Raw genomic sequence first — 24,444 nt, 5'->3', positions numbered from 1 at the left:
AGGGTCTTCACCATTGGTGATCTTCCTGTCAAATGGGCTTTTCCGGAGGCCCTGCGGTTTATCGGTGTTGGAGTCACCCTGTGTTGGGCCCACCTCTAACCACCCCCTACTCCCAGGGTAGCTCAGCCTGACTCCTGCTCTACCCTGTACCCCCAGATCAAACACTGGAAGTTCAGACGGATGTTTTTCGAGATGGGTTTCGGGAATTCTCACATCTCTCCGCATCTGACCCAAGAGCAAAAATCTGGACCATAGCGTTTGAAAAATGGTGAGAGCTGTTTTAGTAATAAATGATTGTGTGTGTGTAATGATGAGCTTTAATGTGAAGTGAAGAATGAATTGAAGATTATTGCAGCAGCCCTGTAGTTCCTGTAACTGCAGATAGCTGCTTACTCTTTGATCAGATTGGAATTGATTGTAAACAAACAGAGTGAGAAGAGGGGATAAGATAAAAATATCTCTCTAGTCAAACATTGTTATAATGGCGAGCGCCAACACCATTTCTCCGAAAGGATAATAATCAGGAACAGGTGTTACTGTAATGTGGATAAAGTAAATGACACAGAAGACATTAAGTAGCTGGAATATAATGGCAACAGAGTTAGAAAGATCAATCTTGTTTGTGGACATTTGAACATCGTAAGAAATAGAAACGGAGTAGGCCATTCAGCCCCTCGAGCCTGCTCTGCTATTCGTGGTTGATCAGATTGTGGCTTTAACTCCACCTTCCCGCTTGTCACCTATAACCCTCAACTCCCTGGTAAGTGAAATCTCTGTCTAACCCAGCCTTGAACATATTCAATGGTGGAGCCTCCGCTGCTGTCTTTGGAAGAGAATTCTTCCCTCTGAGAGAAGAAATTCCTCTTCACCTGCACTCTTCACTTTCCTCTGAGATGAAGCGACCCTCTGCACCTACCCTGTCAAACCTCTAACTCTCGGTTATATCATTGGTTGAAAGTGATGGTGTGAGTTATATTGTGTGAAACGAACCATTCGGGATACCTGATTGGGAAAACGGATTCGCTTTAATTTTCTTCATGACGGCACCTTCAGCTGGTAAGAGAAACCGAACAGTCGTCCTCGCAACACGAGACGTCCAGATTTTCAGTCTGGAAGAAACTGTGATGTGATGAGAGTGCAGTGAATGCCAGCATTTTGGTTACAAATCAAGAACTTATTAAAATATTCAAACATAAATGAACAGCACACTTCAGTTTTTTTTTAATGAGGTACTTGTCCCAGTCTCCCAAATAAAAGGCAAATAGAAAAGTGTCAGGGAGATAGTCTTTGCAGGTAACCAGTCCTGACTGGCAGTCTCCTCATCTCCAATCTGCTCTGGTTCATAGAATCCCGAAGGAGGGCATTGGGCCCATCGAGACTGCACTGACAACAATCCCACCCAGACCCTATCCCCGTAACCCCACGTATTTACCCCGCTAATCCCCCTGACACTAAGGAGCAATTCAGCATGGTCACTCTACCTAACTTGCACATCTCGGACTGAGTTCTGAACTTGAGTTTTTCCCAGACTGCAGGACGGTAGGAGCAGGAGGTGTGGTGTCCCCTCAGTCCTCCCACATTAAAATTGACAGTTCAGTCACATGAATTAATTCCTTTGTCATTTTTATAGTCTTTGATACACTGTTGTCTTCCGTTCAAAACAAACCTGAATCCATATTCAGCCAGAGTGCTCTGTAAAGCGGGCTGTTATTTACCTCTTTGGGGAGATTGAGATCGGCAATCACGAGCTCTGGTAAATTTCAGTCTGATCAGTCAGAAGGATGAGGAACTGTGCTGACTGACTGAGAGCAGTTTAATGTGCCTTTGATGCACTTTGATGTCATTCTTCATTCTGAATGCTTGAACGGAGTTGCTGTGAGAGGGGCCTTTCAGTGAAAGCAGCCTCACATGTTCCACATTCCCTATTTCCCAGGATTATTCTTTAGACTCATGGATAAACCATTTGGTTACATAGTTGGATCTAATGCAGTTAGTAGAAACTGTTCTTGGTTAGAATTGTCTGAAGCAATTAATTGAATCTAACATGAATCAAAATGTTAGGATTATTTTAGCTGAAGTTAGAGGAGTCAGGCACGGATTACTATCACACTGCTTTCATTTGCTAGAAATTAGTGAACTGACATTTGGTGCAAACCAGAGAATCATGGAGACACTCCGGATCAGGCAGCACCTGTTTGTATTTCTTATCTCCAGCATCACAGTATTGTGCGATTGTACAAATATTTGTACAATGTGTTTGCCATAATGCTTGGCTTCGGGGGTGGGGGGGCGGGGGGTGGTGTGGCAGGGGTCGCTGTGAATGAGGGTCTGGATTTTGTGGTCAGCAGTGGGGTGAGGTCGCTGGGCATTGATCCCAAAGAAAGCCACCCACAAGGATCCAGTGATCTCTCCAGCGGATTCCTCTTTCCTGATGTTAATTTGAACCTGACATCAAGTCAAGGGGATCAGCAGGCTTCCAGCATCAGTGATGTCATCAAGAAGGATATGCAGCCAATCACATTGCAGCATTGTCACAGGTAGCAAAGCGGGAGTAAAAGGCTCTGATTGTCCTCCACTTTTTCTAAATTCTGCAGCAAGTGAAATATTTCACAATGTTATAACTAACATTTTAAAAATCGTTATTCTAAAATGAGCTATTAGTTAATCCAAATGAAAAAGATTGATATTGCACAAATACAAAGTTAGTTTTTCACGTAGAGAAACTGTTTGGGAGTAATTATAACTTAAACTCTTAAAAACCTCATTAACACGATGTGACTTTTTTTGCGGTGGGGGGGGGGGTGTTTTAACAATGGTAAAACAAAGAGAAACTTTTGATCAGTTCAGGGATTTCTAAAGATTGCTTTCTGCAGGAAATGAAACCACGTTCCCTGTGGAAAAGTGGGGAGTCATTGACAGCAACTCACTGTCTGTGTATAGATCCAGATGTTTCTGTCAGTTTCACAATGACAAAAGCTGATTCAAAAATACGTAACAACACACAACAGGTGATGGATCCTGCTAGCTTCCTGGTTAGTACCATTTTATGCCATAATTCAGCTGGCAACTAGAGCTAGAGATTAACACATTAACAGTTCTATGATTAAATAGCGAGGATTGCAAATTATGCTATGATGTATGAGTGAGATTTCACTAATTCATCAGAAGCATGAGGGACAGAGAGGAACTGCTCTTGTTGCTGGAAAGGTTTGAGAACCAGAGAAAGCGAACATCAGGCGAGTGTCAAAAGAACCAATAAAAACATGGACATAGAATCATAGGGTGGGATTTTACAGCCTGGCTCAGACGGGACTGGAAATTCCCACCCGAGGTCAATGGAGATCTCTGTTGTCGGACTCTCGTCCGCGCTGATTCCGTGGCGGGCGAGGCAGTAGAGTTCCAAACATAGAATCCCTACAGTACAGAAAGAGACCATTTGGCCCATCAAGTCTGGACTGACTCTTACCCAGGCTTATCCCAGAACCCCATGTATTTACCCTGATAATCTCCCTAAGTTATATCTTGGGACACTAAGGGGCCATTTAACATGGCCAATCCACCCAACCTGCACATCCTTGGAGGAAACTGGAGCACCCGGAGGAAACCCACGCAGATACGGTGAGAACGTGCAGACTCCGCACAGACAGTAACCCAAGGTCGGGTCTCTGGCGCTGTGAGGCAGCAGTGCTAACCACTGTGCCATCATGCCATCCTCATTTTGTTAGGCAGTGAGTGGTTTGGATCTGGAATGCTGTGCCTCGGAGATGGTGGTAACTTTCAAAAGGGATTTGGCTAATTGTCAGAAGATAAAATATATCAGAGGCCACGGGCAAAATGGCAGGGATGTTCTTGTTGAGAGCTGGCATGGTCTCCTTCAGTGCTGTAACCAATTTATGATGCTGTTCTATAATTTTATGGTTACCAAAGAGATTTGTTTCTGAGATAAATATTCTGTTGACAGAGCATTTCCAGCACATGATAGGGATTTGGGTATTTGATCAGTTCTTTGCTTTAAAATGGAAATTGGTTTGCCGTGCGTTCAGATAGCAAATAGATCAATTTAACTGTATCACTCAATCAGTCAAAGGCAACACAGAAAATGCTGGAAAAACTCAGCAGATCTGGCAGCGTCTGTGCAGCGAGAAACAGAGTTAATGTTTCAGTCAGTGTCATTTCACCAGTGAAATGTTGGCGTAGGTGGAACCGGATCACATTTCTCACATATTTGAAAAGTAGTTCTGATGGTAGCTATAGTATTTCTTCAGGCAATCTAATAGACGCTACACTCGGTGTGTACAACATTGTTTAAAGTACATGTTCTTGCAAGTTTCTTTCCTGCTCCCTTTTAATTATATACTGTTAACAAACAGAGGCTTTTTCCAATATTATTGTATATAACTCTGGCGGTTCTGAGCCACCCAGATCTAAGTTCCATCCCCAGTCTGTGCTCAGGTAGCTGATCATAGTTGGGACAACTGCAAGGTGCCGGAATCAACAGCAGCACAAGAGGCAGGTCCTTCTATCAGATTCCAGGGCCCGATTCTCCCAAAAAAATCTAAGTGCTGAATTGGTGGGTAAAATGGTGTAATTCACGATTGTTTTTTCAGTGGGAGTTCAGACTTGAATCTCCCCACTCTGTGCAATGCAGAGGTCACAATCGTGAATATCATTAAAGCTTGGGGGGGCGGGGCCTATTCATGCCAGAATCTGACAGTTCCAGAACTCTGCACATGCGCAGTGGCCCCGAGCTGTCAGATTGCAGATTGCTGGCCAGCCCGGGACCCTCGAACTGCTGCCCCTTGCAACACCCTCGCGGCCCACACAAGCATTTCCGGGCCAGCCCCAGCCTGCCCCCTCCCGGAGCACTGCATTCCCCAGCCCGCCCCGATCACTGACCCCCCTCCAACCCCAACCAATCCCAATGCAGTGTGGCAGAACCCCCCCACCCCCACTGATCGCCCCTAGGTCCCGCCCCCTCAGCACTGCCTGATGCCCAGTGGCGAGTTGCGATGGGAGAATCGGGCCCTGAGAACGGGATTTACTTGTCCAGTGGTATCTCTCTCACATAACGTTAACAATAATGTTGAGTCTGGGTGAGGACACATTGGTTCCCCTTTATTCAGCCTCCTCGAGTAGTCAACAAAGGTTTGAAACATTTATTTTCCATTTAGATGTCTTTTCCAATCCAAGTATGTTTATTTGTTAACAGGGGAGCCAATCAAGTCAGGTTTTCTTGAATCAAAAAGTAAATTTATTAGTTACTAAAGGCAAGATAAAATAATGAAAGATACGATGACACATGCATGCTTGTACACACCAGAAGTAGGAAAAGTTAAGAGTCCAGACAAAAGTTAAAGGAATATTGTCCTTGAGGTGTAGATCATTGCAAGTTATTGCTGTTTGAAGGCAGCTGGCTCCCTTTAAGTTCCTGGAGCTGAATTGAAGCTGAGGGAACTGCACTTTGCTGGAGACAGTTCCCTTTCTTTTAATTTTGTGATCCGTCTCCCAAAAAATTGTTGAGTTTCTCCTCAGGTTCATTCTGATGCACAGTCGCTATCTCTTCTGAATGATATGAGGCTGTTAAGAATACAGTTTTTGCTAGCTTCAGAGAGGGAATCTGATCAGTCTTTCTCCCTTCAGCTGTTTTTCCAGATGACTTTGAGCTCTCCCTCTCGTTCTGGCTTGGCAAAACCGGTTCTTCAAAATCACCTGTCTGTATATTCCAAGAATATTTGACCTTTCATCTCCGAACCTTTGACACATTTCCAGACAGGAGAAACCAAAGGAAATGGGATTATTTCACCCTCCACAGAAGGAGGTTTGAGTGACTGTGCCGTGTATTTGGGCGAGCTGACCGTTTCCCATTGGTTTGACAGAATTGTAGTTGATTAAGTCCGACATGTTGCATTTTTAATGCCTCTTTTCAAGGGTCCATTTTTAAAGTGACCTTGACACCACCTCAGGTGTGAAATCCCAGACAATCCCATTTCAGAACTTTCCAGAAAAGTGGTTAACTTACCATACCAGACATCAAGTGACTGATGGTAGCCATCTTTGATCGGTGCCCTTTCTCATATTGTTTTAAATATATATCCTCTTTAAAAGGTTCTAATGTTTTTTGATCGGCTGAAGAAATTATAGGTGGATCTCACTTGGTCAAAATTTCCTGTTGTTGTGACAACTGTCACTTTAGGGCAGCTCTCACTTCAGCCTTGCTAGGTGGTGACACTTCTATCTCAGTCAAGCATAATGGCTGGAACTCTACCACCTTGCCTGCCACGGAATCAGAGTGGGTGAGGGTCCGCCAACAGAAATCTCCATTGGCCTCGGGCAGAAATTTCCAATCTTGTCCAATGGGTTCAAACCCCATGCCAGATTCTTGAACACATTTTCTCAGCTGTTACTTCAGTGCAGTACTGAGGATGTTCAACACATTGAAAGTGCCATCTTTTGAATGAGATGTAAAATCCTGGCCAATGAAGTCTAACCCTTCAGATGGATGTAAGGTACAATGTGATGTGCTCTGAAGGAGAGCAGTTGTGCCAGCCGATATTTATCCCCCAATCATTATCGCTAAAGCAATACTCGTCATTTATCTTATTGCTGGTTGTGTGAGCTTGCTGTGTACAAATTGGCGCAATACGTAGTCTCACAACACCAGTCAAAATCCAACACGTTTATTTGGTAGCACAAGCTTTCGGAGTGTTGCTCCTTCATGTGGAAGCCATAGAAAGGGTGGGGAGGAGATTTACAAGGATGTTGCCTGGATTAGGTGGCATGCCTTATGAGGATAGGTTGAGAGAGCTAGGTCTTTTCTCCTTGGTGAGGCGAAGGATGAGAGGTGACCTGATAGAGGTGTACAAGATGTTGAGGGGTATTGATAGAGTGGATTCTCAGAGGCTTTTACCCAGGGCTGAAATGGTTGCCACAAGAGGTCACAGGTTTAGGGTGCTGGGGAGTAGGTACAGAGGAGATGTTAGGGGTAAGTTTTTCTCACACAGGGTGGTGGGTGTGTGGAATCGGCTGCCGGTAGTGGTGGTGGAGGCGGATTCAATAGGGTCTTTTAAGAGACTTTTGGATAAGTTCATGGAAGTTAGTAAGATAGAGGGTTATAGGTAAGCCTAGTAGGTAGGGACATGTTCGGTTCAACTTGTGGGCCGAAGGGCCTGTTTGTGCTGTAGTTTTTTTATGTTCTATGTTCATCAGGTGAGTTCATCACTCACCCGATGAAGGAGCAGCGCTCCGAAAGCTCGTGCTACCAAATAAACCTATTGGACTTTAACCTGGTGTTGTGAGACTACTTACTGTGCTTACCCCAGTCCAATGCCGGCAATTCCACATGTACAAATTGGCTGTTGCATTCTCTACATTGCATGAGTGACTTTTCAAACTTGTTTCATTGGTTATGAAGCATTTGAGAGGACCTGAAATCTTGAAACGTGCTATGAAATACAAATTCTTTTTTCTTTCTGTTAAACATTAGAGTTAATTGTTTGAATTTTTAGGTACATCACCTAGTCTCTACACTGAGATATTATTGCTCAGGTTGTATTGATTGCAGGGTGAGTGTGTAACGTTAGTAACAGACCGAGCTTGTTATCAAAGTCGGGTTTATTGCAGTAATTAGGTTCAGCGAAGGATAGGTCCCCAGATGTGACTGCTGCCTTCAACATCTCACTTCACTCTCGTGCTTCTACAATGGCTGTCGGAGACCCTGGTAGTTCTTGTACTGGTGTTTTCCCTTCAGGAAGAAACCTTACCTATTTTCAATGTTAATTTCAACTTCCTTGTCTTTGTGGAAGCACGCTTGGACCCCCATGTGTTAAAATATTCCACAAGTGTGGCAATCTCTGCAAACTTTGCATCTAACCCATGTGGTCAAAGATTCTTTGACTCATTTATTCTATCTATCCTTGTCACTTTTACAAGTCACTCTATCTTTTAATGCTAATTCACTCTGTTCCAGAATTACTTGCTTTTTATAATTATATGTTTCTGAGAATGATTTTTGGCAGGAAATGTGAAAAATAAGATGCTATAAATAGAAATGGCATGTTCACCTTCCTGAATTTGGATCAAGCATTGATTAATTACAGCAATTAATGTTGATATGAAAGTTCAGCCGGTGCTGTTTTTGCTAAATGGTATATAATCTGTTTTACGATCCATGATGTAAGTGCTGCAGTGCTGCCCTAATTCAAACTGTGTATTGCCACCCGAATACTTGAAAAGTTTAGGAAAGTTATTCATTTTCTTGTGACTGTTGGTCAGAAAAGTGAGGTTTTTTTTTGAGATACAAACCAGTTCCCTAATATCATCCTTGGGGTTTAAAGTTAGGGAGAGAAATATCCGTTTGCTGACCCAGCTGTTCCTCACAAAAAAATTACATTTTTAAACACTTCCACTGACCACTAACGTGTTTTATTTTGGCTGAAAGTCCCATTTTCTAAGTTAAAGACAGAATGTTTCTCCATCTGTGAAAAGCTCCTTTTGCCAGAGAAAGTCCAGGCAATGTTCTCTGGAGAAAGGTCCATGTAATATTAATGAAACCTGATGCTATTGAAGGTTGCACCTGCATCTGCTGGTTTCAGCTATGCTCTTGGTGAGATTGTAATTACTGTTGTCTCACGTAACTGCGGCATCCAGGATAAGGTGAGTGAAGAAGCACTGAGGAAGCTGAATCTGCCAATACCATTCTCTCTCTCTGTCCCCCCCCTCCCCCAACACAACTACACGAGTACAAATGCCTATAGGTCTGATGTGAATCCCAAAACTCGCTGCCATGGTAACATTCCTTCTGGAGCGGTCTGCTTAATTAAGCCACACTTAATGAATGCAAAGCGAAGGCTCAAACAGTGTATGCTTTAGTGGGCAATTTCCATTTCTGGGGAAACGGTGTTTGTAAAGAGTGGTTGGCTGGCTCCTTCTCCACCGGGAGTGTGTGCTGATGATTTGAACAGGAGTTTAAGCTGCGACAGAAAGGCAATGTTGTACTGCTTTGTTGTGAAGGCTGGATTGCATCTCTGCAGCGATACAACCCTTCAAATCTGGCTGTGCCAGGACTTTATTTTTCTGACTGCTTAAACAAAGTAAGTGAAGTTAAATCGTTGTTTTGTCTTTCACCTGCAGCAGGTTTTAGTTCTAGATCTCGATGTTCAGGTGAATCTTTTACATATGTAGATCTTTCTGTTTTGCTTGTAAGCAGCGTATGATTCTGATTTATTTTTCTTTTGATCTGTAAATGCTCCAAAGATCCACCAAGATATTTTGGGTGGATGTTTCATGTTAATAGTCCTTAGCAGCAGCTGAGGATTATCATAGCTGTTAAAAGGTTAAATAAATCTTTTATGCTGTGGCAGTATTTCTGTTCGGTAACAGGAGCCCAGGCAGGGTTATCAGTAGATAGTCCTTCTGCTGTGCTCTTTCGCAGTGAATCTCAGCCTCGATGCAGTATTCTTGGGGATTTGAGCATTTTGCAGATGATGGGGTCTGTTCTAAAGGGAAGCAGAAGGTCCCAAATTAATCCTAGATTCACCTGCCTTATAATGGAGAAGGGAAGTCTTCATCTTAATTTTATTCATAGTGTCACAATGTTTTAACTTCATTTGCACTTGCAAAATACTTAAGTTGCTTTAATGCATTGTGTAATTATTTTAAATATTAAACGGACCTGATGCTTGTGCATTAAAGATCTAGAATGTTGCATTTGGGAGTGAAATGACTCAGATTTACTGCTGTGAATCTGCATTAAATCATTCAGCTGTCGGTTCACCTTCCTTCTCTGAATACTGGAGAGCATTTAGGACAATTTCACTGATGGACAAAGTTCAGTTGAATGGGGGGGGGGGTGGAAATAAAGCAAAAACATTATATTTGTTTCGGTAAATCACTGTTGAAAGTATGATGGGACTTTGCAATGTCGTAAATATTTGAACGCAGTTTCGTGAAGCCAAACTCCCTTGATCGTCCCATAGCCTGGAGTGATATTGAGATGTACAAAGCTGATGGGCTCCAGTTCAATCCCTGGGCTCTGTCAAATTGGATCATCTTTGCCACATTAGTAGAAGGGATACAGTAATTGGTCTCGGTGCGCTTGGAAGGAGGAAAGAAAATCATCCAGGGATTCCACTTTTCAGGAGCACAGTTTGTTTCTTGTTCTGTTACATCGATAATGTCAAGATGGTTAAGTTTATAATTGGATCTTTGGATTCTGCACACCACTCAGGCTAGCTTTCCATTAACCCCTTCTGGAAGATATACTCGTGGCCATGTTGTGTCAGGAGAGGGTTAGACTTGATCACAATGCTCCTCTGCTTAAACAGTGTGTTGAATTATTGGGTTGACCCAGAGAATACCAATTGGTTACTGCAGGTTAACTGGGGCTTGCTCAATTTTACCATTGGAGGAACAGTGAAAGAAGTTTACAAGAAAGAAAATGGATATGCACAGTTGCACTAAGCCAATAATTAATTTTCCTCCCAACAGGAAGCATGATGGAGGAGATCACAATATCTCCAATTCATTAGAGCCACCAAGTCCAGAATCTCAGCCTTCGTACTCTACACGGTCATATCTCAAGGTAGGAGATTCTCAAATCTCTTGCTACGTTGTCTGTTGTGAATGTTTTAGAGATATTTTCAATTCACATTGTGAAAATGGTGTGTGACCGTCTCATTTGTAACTTGAATCTCTGGCTGCTGTATCATGCCTCGTGCCTGCTGGGCTTCTGTGCAGGAATCCAGCGGATAAACACTTAAGAGCCAGAAAAAAAAATGATAGGCCAGGAGGACTGCTGTTTGCACCCAACCTTCAGAGGCACCAGGAAAAAGCCACATTTTCCTCCACATTCTGCTGCTGCCAGAGGCAGAAATTATTCATTCACCTTGTCGTTCTTTGGCCAAAGTTGGGTCTGTTTCTGCTGTCAGTGCCGTAAAGATAACGTTCATCAGCAGTTACAGTAACTATTCATTACAGTTTACACAAAAAGCTGGGCAAGAATCCATGTTCAAACTGCTGCAAAAGGTAATGCAATAATGTGTTTTGTGCCAAAGAAGTAAAGTTTAAGTTTTACTTATTTATTAGTCACAAGTAGGCTTGCATTAACACTGCAATGAAGTTACTGTGAAAATCCCCTAGTCGCCACACTCCGGTGCCTGTTCAGGCACACTAAGGGAGACTTTAGCGTGGCCAATGCACGTAACCAGCACGTCTTTTCAGACTGTGAGAGGAAACCGGAGCACCCGGAGGAAACCCATGCAGACATGGGGAGAATGTGCAAACTCCACACAGACAGTGACCTAAGCTGGGAATTGAACACGGGTCCCTGGTGCTGTGAGGCAGCAGTGCTAACCACTGCGCCACCGTGCCACCCTAGTAACTCAAGGTGGAGTGGTAAGTTTTAGTCCTATCACAGTTTGAGTGCTATGTGCCCATTTTTGGGTCCAACATTAAAGGAAGAATGTAAAGTCACATGGAGAGAATCACTAGAATGCTGCCTGGGGAAAGGAATTACAAATGTGGGACAGGCTCCGACAATCTGGGTGTGTTTCCATTAAGGCAGAGCAAGACAGCCTGATTCGAAGGTGGTGTTTAAACTGATGAAGGCACAAAATAGACTCCAAGTGTTTTGAGGCTTGGAAGATAACAGAAAAACCTGCTCTGCATAAGTGGTTGATACAAGGCTGTGGATCACATGACCAGAGATAGTGGCTAAAGGAGAGACCATGTCAACATTTAAGATGAGGTTTGATTGGTGGCTGATGGAAAGGGGAATAAGTAAATAGCTCAGCAACATATGGAATTGGATGTTGCTTGTAGAGTAGATAAGGACTAACATAGGCCCATTGGGCTAAACACTTGTTTTCTTGTGCTTTTATATACTCCTGAGTATATAAACAATCAGAAAGTGCTGCCCAGTCCACTGATGAACTGCTCAGTAAACCCCATTTAAACTTAAAAATTGAACACGATGCTAGAATCTATTTTCTCTTTTAAAAACTTGCTTTTTCCACAATTTATCCAGCAATGGTGCATTTCCATGGCTTCAATCTGAAGTTACCTCGGAGAGAGTTTCCTTGTACTTTGTTCTGTGCTGGTCGCAGTGGCACTGCAATTGGTGCCAATCCCATTTTCAGAAAAACACCCCTGAAAGTAGGAGCTTGATTTCTGTGTTTCATGTCTGCAGTGACTCAACTCATTCACAGCTGGAGGAAGAATCATTCCTTGTTAAAGATTAACTCGTCTTTTTTAGAATCTGGTGACAAAGGTTCAGTCCACGTGTGAAAACAAGGCACACCAAATCTTCCACTTGGTTGTCCAAGAAATGATGCACTGAGACTGAACAGTTCCGGCACCAACTGTCTCCAATGCATGCCTCCCATCTAGGGCACTGCTGCAGTAACACTGCCCACATAGCCCTGTGAATCATACAGTTCCTCTCCACCAGTGACTTGCTCAACGCTAACCTAAAAGAGGATTTGTTCTTCGCCAGCAACAAAGGGCCTCTACCCTATTGTTGAACTCTTGAAATTCAATTCAAGATTTGCAGGGGGATTTTGATCCCTAAGCATTCGTATCTACCTCATACAGTGGGTCGAAACTTGAAAGGATATCCTTCACATAAATCACAGCTCCAGTTACTTCACATTAGAACTCACTAATGATCCAAATTTCTTTTAATTGAAGATCGAAGAAAACTTGTCACTCCTCTGCCAAGTCAATAGAATATCTTTCTGATAATAATATGTAGGGAAACATGGAACTTTTGCTCACAGCAAAAAGGCTATTTCCGAAATCTGCATCTTTACGCAGGTTAGAATGCCATAGGAATAATAATTGTCCTCAGTGCACTGGTGATCAATACCTCCTCACCTCTCCTCCAAAACATAATAACTGTTGGACTGAAATGTTCAGGTTAAATCTGATAGTCAGATTTATTTAGAGTTAGAATTGCTCAGAAGTGTAGGGAAACAGCAAAAGATATAAGACTGGAATTTCAAGTAGGTTGGAAGGAGGGAATCTAGCAACACAATGGAAGATGAAGAAAATGGAAAATGACTTTGATTTGCTGGTTTTCTGTCTCATTCAGAAAGCGATTCATCTGGTGAGATAAGCAATTTTTCCATCCACTCTCTTTATGTCTGGAGATATATGTAAGTTACCCTGGAAACTGTGCCCATTGTGAGAACCACATCTCCTGAGAGCCCTTCCAAGCTCTCCCAAAGTCCATCAGCCCAGATACTCAATCCCAGAAAAAACCACTTGGGACTAAAGCCATGTTTTCTTCAACTTCAATTCAAAGAAATTTGGATCATTAGACAGTTCTAATGTGAAGTAACTGGAGTTGTGATTTATGTGAAGGATATCCTTTCAAGTTTCGACCCACTGTATGAGGTAGATACGAATGCTTAGGGATCAAAATCCCCCTGCAAATCTTGAATTGATTTTTAACGGTTCAGCAATAAGATTGTCCATCTAAAATACCCACCTGTGTCCACATCGTTTGACTTGAATCAAAGAGATCTTAATACAAATGAGAAAAGGATAGCTATCTCTCATTTCAAAAATCTGGTATATAATTAGTCCCTTGTTTTAGTTAGAATCACATCAACAAACTTCAACCAGCGATGAATTTGATTTCTTTAAATGTATTTAGAGTCTTTATCTAAAATAATTTAAAATGTGGTATAGAAATGTTCCATTTTGTTGCTGAAATATTGTCACGGTCACCAAAGATAATGAACAGTCATATTTTAATGTTATAAACAGCAGAGCTGAAAATGCACTCATTGTAAAGAGCTTCAAGTTCTGAGTTCCCTTGCCGGATATTTTGATGCATTTGTAAGAATGTTATGCACAGTTTTATTCGAGAGGTTTGTAATAATGCGTCATCGAGATTTCACTATGAAAACTTACTGTGAACTAAGGAACTAAAACATTAATTCCCTCTTGTAAAATTCCCCTTTTCTGCCATTTTAAAGCTGTTTATATTAAATAATGACAACAATGATTTTGTACGAATATTGCATGGCACAAGAATGTGCCATTTAACTGTAATACAATGCAAGACACTTCTTCAACTGTAATAAATCTGTAACAATGTCATCATGAAAATTTGGAGGAAATGGGAAGAGGATGAGACTGATTGCTTTTCCTGTTTGCACAAATAAAGCAACATTTCCTGGAAAAGTGATTCTGAAAATTCCCTTTGAATTTCACAGCCAAAACCCTATGGATTGTAGAAGTGAAGATGTGTCTTGATTCATTCAGGCTAGGTCAGTGTGAAAGCTCCATCACTATACCTACACCAATTTAACTCCTTAAAGAAAGGATAAAGAAGTTTCTCAATCCAGTATAGCAGTATGAAATAAAGCAAAATACTGCGGATGGTGGAATCTGAAACAAAAACACAAAATGCTGGAAAATCTCAGCAAGTCTGACAGCCTCTGTGGAGAGATAACAGATGCTGTAGGAAGGATAGAACAGGAGGTAAGAGAGTGGGGGGGGGAGTAGCGTTTTTGATTCGGGAGAATATCACGGCAGTACTGAGAGGGGATATTTCTGAGGGTTCACCTGGGTTTATATGGATAGAGCTGAGAAATAAGAAGGGGAGATCACTTTGATAGAATTATATTACAGGCCTCCAAATAGTCGGCGGGAAATTGAGGAGCAAATATGTAAGGAGATTACAGATAGCTCCAAGAAAGATAGGGTGGTAATAGTCGGGGATTTGGACAACCATAGCATTAGGGGCTTGATTGGAGAGAAATTTGTTGAGTGTATTCAGGAGGAATTTCTCATTCAGTATGTGGGTGGCCAGAGAGGGGGCAAAACCTGACCTCTTCTTGGGAAATAAGGAAGGGCAGGTGACAGAAGTGTTAGTGAGGGATCACTTTGGGACCAGTGACCTTTAGTTTTAAGATAGCTATGGAGAATGATAGGTCTGGTCCAAAAGTTACAATTCTAAATTGGGGCAAGGCCAATTTTGATGGTATTAGACAGTAACTTTCAACAGGTGATTGGGGGAGTCTGTTGGCTGGCAAAGAGATGGCTGATAAGTGGGAGGCTTTCATAAGTATGTCAACCACGGTTCAGGGTAAGCACATTCCTTTTAGAGTGAAGGGCAAGGCTGGTAGAAGTAGGGAACTCTGGATGACTCGGGATAATGAGGCCCTGGTCAAGAAGAAGAAGAAGGAGGCATGTGGCATGCGTAGGCAGCTGGGATCAAGTGGATCCCTTGAAGAGTGTAGAAGTTGTTGGAGTAGAGTTAAGAGAGAAATCAGGAGGGCACAAAGGGGACATGAGATTGCTTTGGCAGATAAGGCAAAGGAGAATCCAAAGAGCTTCTACAAATACGTAAAGGGCAAAAGAGTAACTAGGGAGAGAGAAGGGCCTCTTGAGGATCAACAGGGTCATCTATGTGCGGATCCGCAAGAGATGGGTGAGATCCTAAATGAATATTTCTCATCAGTATTTACTGTTGAGAAAAGCATGAATGTTAGGAAAATAAATAGTGATGTCTTGAAGGGTGTACATATTACAGAGAAGGAGGTGCTGGAAGTGTTAAAGTGCATCAAGGTAGATAAATCCCTGGGACCTGATGAAATGTATCCCAGGACATTGTGGGAGGCTAGGGAGGAAATTGTAGGTCCCCTAGCAGAGATATTTGAATCATCGACAGCCACAGGTGAGGTACCTGAAGATTGGAGGGTGGCAAATGTTGTGCCTCTGTTTAAGAAGGGCTGCCGGGAAAAGCCTGGGAACTACAGGCCAGTGAGCCTAACGTCTGTAGTGGGTAAATTGTTGGAAGATATTTTGAGAGACAGGACCTACAGGCATTTAGAGAGGCAAGGACTGATTAGGAACAGTCAGCATGGCTTTGTGAGTGGAAAATCATGTCTCACAAATTTGATTTGAATTTTTTGAAGGGGTAACCAAGAAGGTAGATGAGGGCAGTGCAATCGACATTGTCTACATAAACTCTAGCAAGGCCTTTGACAAGGTAGGTTGTTGCATAAAGTTAAATCTCATGGGATCAAGGGTGAGGTAGCCAATTGGATACAAAATTGGCTTTTTTAAAATTCATTCGTGGGGCATGGGCTTCGCTGGCTGGTCAGCATTTATTGCCCATCCCTCGTTGCTCTTGAAGGGCATTTGAGAGTTAAACACATTGCTGTGGCTCTGGAGTCACATGTAGGCCGGACCAGGTAAGGACAGCAGATTTCCTTCCCTAAAGTAGATTAGTGAACCAGATGGGTTTTTCCGACAATCGACAGTGGTTCCATGGTCATCAACAGATTCTTAATTCCAGATTTTTTTTTCACTGAATTCAAATTCCACCATCTGCCGTGGCGGGATTCGAACCCAGGTCCCCAGAGCATTAGCTGAGTTTCTGGATTAACAGTCTAGTGATAATACCACTTGGCTTGATGACAGAAGACAGAGGGTGGTTGTAGAGGGTTGTTTTTCAAACTGGAGGCCTGTGACCAGCAGTGTGCCTCAGCGATAGATGCTGTGTCCACTGTTATTTGTCATATATATTAATGATTTGGATGAGAATTTAGGAGGTATGGTTAGTAAGTTTGCAGATGACATCAAGATTGGTGGCATAGCGCACAGTGAAGAAGGTTATCTTGGATTGTAACGGAATCTTGATCAATTGGACCAGTGGGCCAGTGAATGGCAGATGGAGTTAATGTTGATACATTTTGGTAGATTGAACCAGGGCAGGACTTACTCAGTTAATGGTAGGGCGTTGGGGAGAGTTACAGAACAAAGAGATCTAGGGGTACATGTCCATAGCTCCTTGAAAGTGGAGTCACAGGTGGACAGAGTGGTGAAGAAGACATTCGGCATGCTTGGTTTCATTGGTCAGAACATTGAATACAGGAGCTGGGATATCTTGTTGAGTTTGTACAAGACATTGGTAAGGCCACACTTGGAATACTGTGTACAGTTCTGTCACCCTATTATAGAAAGGATATTATGAAACTAGAAAGAATGCAGAAAAGACTTACTGGGATGCTACCAGGACTTGATGGTTTGAGTTATAAGGAGAGGCTGGATAGACTGGGACTTTTTTCCCTGGAGCGTAGGAGGCTGAAGGGTGACCTTATAGAGGTCTATAAAATAATGAGGGGCATAGATGAGGGAGATGGTCAATATCTTTTCCCAAAGGTAGAGGAGTCTAAAACTAGAGGGCATAGGTTTAAGGTGAGAGGGGAGAGATACAAAAGTGTCAAGAGGGGCAATTTTTTCACACAGAGGGTGGTGAGTGTCTGGAACAAGCTGCCAGAGGTATTAGTAGAGGCGGGTACAATTTTATTTTTTAAAAAGCATTTAGATAGTTACATGGATAGGATGGGTATAGAGGGATATGGGTCAAATGTGGGCAATTGAGACCAGTTTAATGGTAAAAACTGGGTGGCATAGACAAGTTGGGCCGAAGGGCCTGTTTCCATGCTGTAAACCTCTATGACTCTAATAGAGCTAACATCTCGATTCAGGATACTCTTCAGAGCTCTGACGAAGAAAAATAAATTAATTATAGATCGATGGAATTTCCAAAATGTAGGATATTTCATTTCAAATTCTCACATCTTCCATGAAATTGTTGACATAACCAGTGCACTGGTTTGAAGGACATGGCCCTGCCTGCAGTAGCTCATCGACATGATCATTTCCACCTCCCCCCCCCTGCTTCATGCTGCAATGCTGCAGCCATTTCCAGCATCATAGTTGCTGCTCAGGTTGAAGATTCTATAGAATTAGCTTGAGCTGTTTTGTGGTTTTACATTCTTCAGAATAACACTTGGCTGTGCATTCGCTGCTTGAACTATTTAAAGGATCAGGCTTATGTAGTAGAAATTTGGGTTTGATATTTGATGTTTGTTAACTTGCTTTTTGTGACATGTGTACAACTCATTGACTTCTGTCCAGGGTCTTTATTTAGGAATTTTTCAGTTTCCTCAGTGAAACCGATATACCGTTCTACACAAGGTGTTTACATTTCGAATATACTACAGCTCATTGTCTTACTGTATACTCAGTAAGAAGTTTCATAACATTAGGTTAAAGTCCAACAGGTTTATTTGGTAGCACGAGCTTTCAGAGTGCTGCTCCTTCATCAGGTGATGATGAAGGAGCAATGCTCTGAAAGCTTCTGCTACCAAATAAACCTGTTGGACTTTAACCTGGTGTTGTGAAACTTCTTACTGCGCCCACCCCAATCCAACGCCGGCAACTCCACATCATTACTGTATACTGTGAGGTTTTTGGAAAGGAATGCATTACGTTCTAATCCCTTACACCCCATGGCGAAGGGGCATAGAGAATAATAAGTTACTTAAAACAAATTATAGGGATGAGATTGAACCTTGGCAGGAGGTTAAAAGGGCAGAAGATTGGCATCTTGTTCATTCACCCTTGACTTCAAAAGGAAAGTGAAATGAGGCAGGATGGACACTCGGCGGGATGTATCAGCAAAGGGATTATCCCAATTTCTGGAAACCTGCTTTGGGAATTTACTTTCTGTGATATTTGTTCTGATGTGGGTGAGGGATATTGATGCTGGAGGTTGGAGCATTTTGCTAATATAGTCACCTGGTCTCTGGACTAAACATGCCAAGATCACTGTCTAGTGCAGTCCTCTGAATCACATAGCTCCCTCTCCACTACAGCCATGATGTGCCTCAATGCAAACCCAAAATAGGACTTCATTTTTGCCAAAGACTTGTTGGCTTGTACTCAACCAACACTGCAATTCAGTTGTCACAGCTCTGGCAGGTTAATAGAATCGTTTTCCTATTCTTATGCATTTTGGAAGGTCTAATACAGATAAGAAATACACAGTAAATGCAGAACCCTGAAGAGTATTGATAGGCAAAGAGGTCTGGGTGTACAGGTATACAGGTCACTGAAAGTAGCAATGGAGAAGGTAGTCAAGAAGGCATACAGCATGCTTACCTTCATCGGCTGGGGTATTGAGTTTAAAAATTGGCAAGTCATGTTGCAGCTTTATAGAACCTTAGTTAGGCCGCACTTGGAATATAGTGTTCAATTCTGGTCGCCACACTACCAGAAGAATGTGGATGCTTTGGAGAGGGTACAGAAAAGATTTACCAGGATGTTGCCTAGTATGGAGGGCGTCAGCTATGAGGAGAGGTTGGAGAAACTTGGTTTGTTCTCACTAGAGCGACGGAGGTTGAGGGGAGACCTGATAGAAATCTGCAAGATTATGAGAGGCATGGACAGAGTGGATAGTCAGAAGCTTTTTCCCAGGGTGGAAGAGTCAATTACTAGGGGGCACAGGTTTAAGGTGCGAGGGGCAAGGTTTAAAGGAGATGTACGAGGCAGATTCTTTACACACAGAGTAGTGGGTGCCTGTAATTCGTTGCCGGGGAAGGTAGTGGAAGCGGATGTGGTAGTGACTTTTAAGGGGCGTCTTGACAAATACATGAATAGGATGGGAATAGAGGCAGAGAGTTGGGATAAAAGGTTCTTTCTCAGAATGGCAACCGGTGACAAGTGGTGTCCCGCAGGGTTCAGTGTTGGGGCCACAGCTGTTCTCTTTATATATTAACGATCTAGATGACGGGACTGGGAGCATTCTGGCCAAGTTTGCCGATGATACAAAGATAGGTGGAGGGGCAGGTAGTATTGAGGAGGTGGGGAGGCTGCAGAAAGATTTAGACAGTTTAGGAGAGTGGTCCAAGAAGTGGCTGATGAAATTCAACGTGGGCAAGTGCGAGGTCGTACACTTTGGAAAAAAGAATAGAGGCATGGACTATTTTCTAAACGGTGACAAAATTCATAATGCTAAAGTGCAAAGGGACTTGGGAGTCCTAGTCCAGGATTCTCTAAAGGTAAACTTGCAGGTTGAGTCCGTAATTAAGAAAGCAAATGTAATGTTGTCATTTATCTCAAGAGGCTTGGAATACAAAAGCAGGGATGTACTTCTGAGGCTTTATAAAGCACTGGTTAGGCCCCATTTGGAGTACTGTGAGCAATTTTGGGCCCCACACCTCAGGAAGGACATACTGGCACTGGAGCGGGTCCAGCGGAGATTCACACGGATGATCCCAGGAATGGTAGGCCTGACATACGATGAACGTCTGAGGATCGTGGGATTATATTCATTGGAGTTTAGGAGGTTGAGGGGAGATCTGATAGAAACTTACAAGATAATGAACGGCTTAGATAGGATGGACGTAGGGAAGTTGTTTCCATTAACAGGGGAGACTAGGACGCGGGGGCACAGCCTTAGAATAAAAGGGAGTCACTTTAGAACAGAGATGAGGAGAAATTTCTTCAGCCAGAGAGTGGTGGGTCTGTGGAATTCATTGCCACAGAGGGCTGTGGAGGCCGAGACGTTGAGCGTCTTCAAGACAGAAATTGATAAATTCTTGATTTCTCGAGGAATTAAGGGCTATGGGGAGAGAGCGGGTAAATGGAGTTGAAATCAACCATGATTGAATGGTGGAGTGGACTCGATGGGCCGAATGGCCTTACTTCCGCTCCTATGTCTTATGGTCTTATATGGTCCCCGGAAGGGTAGGGGGTTTTAGTTAAGTTGGGCAGCATGGTCGGTGCAGGAGGGCCAAACGGCCTGTTCCTGTGCTGCAATTTTCTTTGTTCTTTGTTCTTTATAAATAGGGCACGACTGACAAAGCAATCATACTCATTGATTGCTGGCTGACTGAGCAGTATTTTGTTCTGCTGGGAACCTTGTGTAGCTTTAAGTTTAATTGATATTTTATAGTTTATATGTCCAAAAATGTCAAACCTGGATCTCGTTTCATTTAGAGGTTTATTTTGTGAGTTAGGTGCTGGGAAGTCTGGAGCCTTGTTTGTGTGCATGCATTTTAATAAGCATTTCCAAGTTGTGAAGTGAAGAGGTGGGTTACCGAGGGGTTCGTAGTTCAGTGGAGTGAAAACAAAAACATAAAGCAGAAAAAACTGTTGTTGCCTAGCGATAGGGGACTGGGCACACACAGCAAGCGGTCAGTTATTTTATGGACACCAGAGAGTGTCGGCAGAATATCAAAAACTCTTTTGGAAGGAATCCTGCAGGCTGCTGGAGGATCTGAGCTTGGGGAACTCATGTTTACTCTGAAGTTAAAGTAATAAGTGGAGAGTGGTGTGGTTTTTGGGTGTCTCGGGAAGAGGCTCCAGTTAAGGAAGAGCATTGAGTGAATGTTTAGAAGCACATTAGGAAAAAACTTTTAAAATGAACCAGCCCAAGCCTTGGTGTTGAGAGAGTGGTGAATCTTCACTGGGTTTTTTGTGTCTGTAAGGTTTTTGCTGGAATAAAAGGAAGAGTATAAATTTGAATCATTTTCTGGTATTTGTATTGAGATCTTTACAACCTTTTTGTCTCATGTAATATTCATTTTTCTTGTTTAATTAGCATTTTATTCTGTTTTAAAAGTACATTGCCAGATCCCTTGTGAATATGTTCGGAAACTGGCCTGCATGGTTTTCTAAACAAAAAAATAATGCTAGGGTCTATCAAGCCAGGTTTCTGGGATCTGAATGTCCAACATCAACATCAGCTGGGATTATAACAGTATTTGATATTCTACTTGAGCAATAATTGAATACTTGGTAATAATCATCCGGAAAGGCAAGTCAGCTGAAGGATAATATCAATGGAAAGGTTTTTGGTCACCTTTCTTGTTCTCTGCTCTCTCGTGCTGTAGCTGTTGTCATCCGTTCTTGAGATTTGACACTTCCTTATATCTTTGATCCTGCTCTAACTTCCTATTTCGGGAGTTTTATATTTGTTCTTTCACCAGGAAGGTGTGGGACGAGGGAATTCATGCCAGTGCTCTCAGTCTTGAGCTGGGAAGATGCATTGCAAAGTATAACCCCACAGTTACTTCCACTTTGCAAAAGGGACATTGATTGGATGCCTTCACAATGTCCCTGCCTTTGTACTGATTGCCCTAATAAGGAACTGGGCACAAGAATGGACCTTTCAGCAAAACACTGAAACAAGTGAATCATTTCATTCTCTCACACGTACGATCCAACTCTAAAGTATTGGAGGGGCACTTTCTATTCAAAGTGCTCAATCTCGGAAATCTTGGAAAAGTAGCCACTACTGTAAAACTGTTAATAATAGCTATCTCTTAGATGACAGATATACGGTCAGGAGGGCTGGGGATGAAGTATCATACGTAATGAAATACTGCATTAGAAAATGCTGGAGACATTCAACAGGGCTGGCAACATCTGCGGAGAGAGAAACCGTTAACCTTTCAGATTGTTGTCTGTTCACACTACTTCATTGATATTTTTTGCAGTCTCATTCACAAAAAAATCCAATGCATAGAACTTACTACAGGCTGTGTAGAATATGCAGTTTAAAAAAAATGCCACCAGTGTTTTAGTCCAACAGTTCCCACATTCTGGAGAATGGCCCATGCCTGCTCTGATCTGGCATGTGCTGTAACACTTGTAGGCTTCCACATTCATTCTTTGAAGTCTTTGAACATTTGGAAATTCTCCTCTCGGCTGTAAATTTCAATGTGCTGTTTATTGTGTATGTCAGCAATGGTGCTAAATATACTCGCACTCACTTGACGAGATGTTTGAATACTCCAGACTGTTTGAGCAGTTTGAAAATCTCAGACTGTCGCAGCAGCAGTGCCATCTGTTCTTTTCAGTACATTCTCAGCTCTTTGTGGAATTATTCACGCAGAGAGATTTGCTTTTAGACACTCCGTTCAAAACCGTTGTTTTATTTGTTCCCTTAATATCAGATTCAGATCTCTGACATAAAGAATGTTGAGCTGTTGCTGAATCATTTCATGGTCATTTTAGGAATTCGACAGTCGTGACAAAGTGAGACAACGTTATAAGTTTTAACATCTTTCCAATCTTGCATCAAACATGCAACCACTGCACAGTAATAAAAGCGACCACTTCCCCAAATAGTTCAGTGGGGATGGACGCTACCTTATATAAAATTTCCATCAGCTAAATAGTAAAAGAGTAATAAGGGGCATTGAGCCAATTGGGGATTAGAAGGGGATTAGAGCAGGGAGGCAGGGGACATGGCTGAGGTATTGAAGGAATACTTTGCATCTGTCTTCACCACGGGAAAATGTGCTGCCAGTTCATGGTGAACGAGGATGTATTTCAGACTCTTGAAGGGTTTCCAATTGATGAGGAGGAAGTATTGAATAGGCTGTTTGTACTTAAAGTTGATAAGGCAACAGGACTGGACAAGGTGCAGCCAATGATACTGAAGGAAGTGAGAATGGAAACTGCAGAGGAGCTGGCTGTAATTTTCCAGTCCTCCTTTAGGTCGGTGTTGGTGCCAGAAGGCTGGGCAATTGCACATGGTACACCCTTGTGAAGGAAAGCCCAGCCACAGACCAGTCTGTTTCACCTCCAGTGGTGGGGAAGCTGTTGGAACAATAATTCAGGACAAATAACTCACCTGAGAAATGTGGATTAATTAAGGAAATTGAACACAGATGTGTGAAGGGCAAATTGTGATTAACTTGCCTGAGAGGCTTGATGAGATAGCAGAGAAGCTTGATGAGTCCAATGTCGTTCTGGTGGTGTACATGAACTTCCAAAAGACATTTGATACCAAATAGACTTGTGATCAAAGTTAAAACTTGTGGCATAAAAGGGACAGAAGCAGCAAGGACATAATGATGAACGGTTGTTTTTCAGACTAGAGGTTTTAGGGCATATGGCTAAAAGCTTGGTCAAAGAGACGTGTCTTAATGGAGGGGAGTGAGCTGGAGAGGCAGAGAGGTGTAGGGAGGGTATTCTAAAGCTTGTGGCCTAGGCAACCGAAGACAAGGCCACCAGTGATGGATTAAAATTAGGGATGCTTAAGAGACCAGAATTAGATGACTGCAGATACCTCAAAGGTTGTGGGCTGGAGAAGATTAAAGAGATCAGCTGGGTTCAGGCTATGGAGGGATTTGAATAAAGGATGGGAATTTTAAAATCAAGATGTTTGACCAGGAGCCAGTGTAGGTCGGCGAGCACAGGGATGTAGGGACTTGGTGCGAATTAAACAACAGGCAAAAAATCTTTACCTCAAATTTACAGAATGTGAGAGAGCAGCCAGGAGAACATTCGAATAGTCGCGACTAAATATAACATGGGCATGAATGAGGATTTCTGCAGGAAATTACCTGAGACTGGAATAAAGTCGGGCAAAATTACCAAGGTGGAAGTGGGTGGGCTTCGTGTTAGAATTCTGTTCAGAACCATTACATTTAAAGAAGAAATGTGAACACCTAGAAGCACAAAAAACACTTTATTGCATATTAAAGGAAATTAAACAACGCAAGCACCACTGAACTAACACTAAAGAGTTGTGCTAGAAACTCGGTTCTACTTTTTACTCTCCCAATAGCTGCAAACTACAGTAAATCTTCCACCTGCTGTTCCTTCACAAGATCCAAACTGTGCCAG

The 24,444-nt window shown here is 42.6% G+C and overlaps 1 protein-coding gene across 1 annotated transcript in view; it reads left to right on the top strand.

Annotated features, from left to right (window-relative positions):
* Positions 1–24,444, top strand: part of LOC144509679 (rap1 GTPase-activating protein 1-like) — a 220,362-nt gene that overhangs the window by 41,234 nt on the left and 154,684 nt on the right. The window contains exon 2 of the mRNA XM_078238455.1: positions 10,486–10,579. Coding sequence (XP_078094581.1) covers positions 10,486–10,579 — 94 coding nt within the window. The remainder of the gene's footprint in view (positions 1–10,485; positions 10,580–24,444) is intronic.

Source organism: Mustelus asterias, chromosome 22, assembly GCF_964213995.1.
Source record: "Mustelus asterias chromosome 22, sMusAst1.hap1.1, whole genome shotgun sequence".
Lineage (NCBI taxonomy): Eukaryota > Metazoa > Chordata > Chondrichthyes > Carcharhiniformes > Triakidae > Mustelus > Mustelus asterias.
This window is presented reverse-complemented; position numbering and strand designations above follow the sequence as displayed.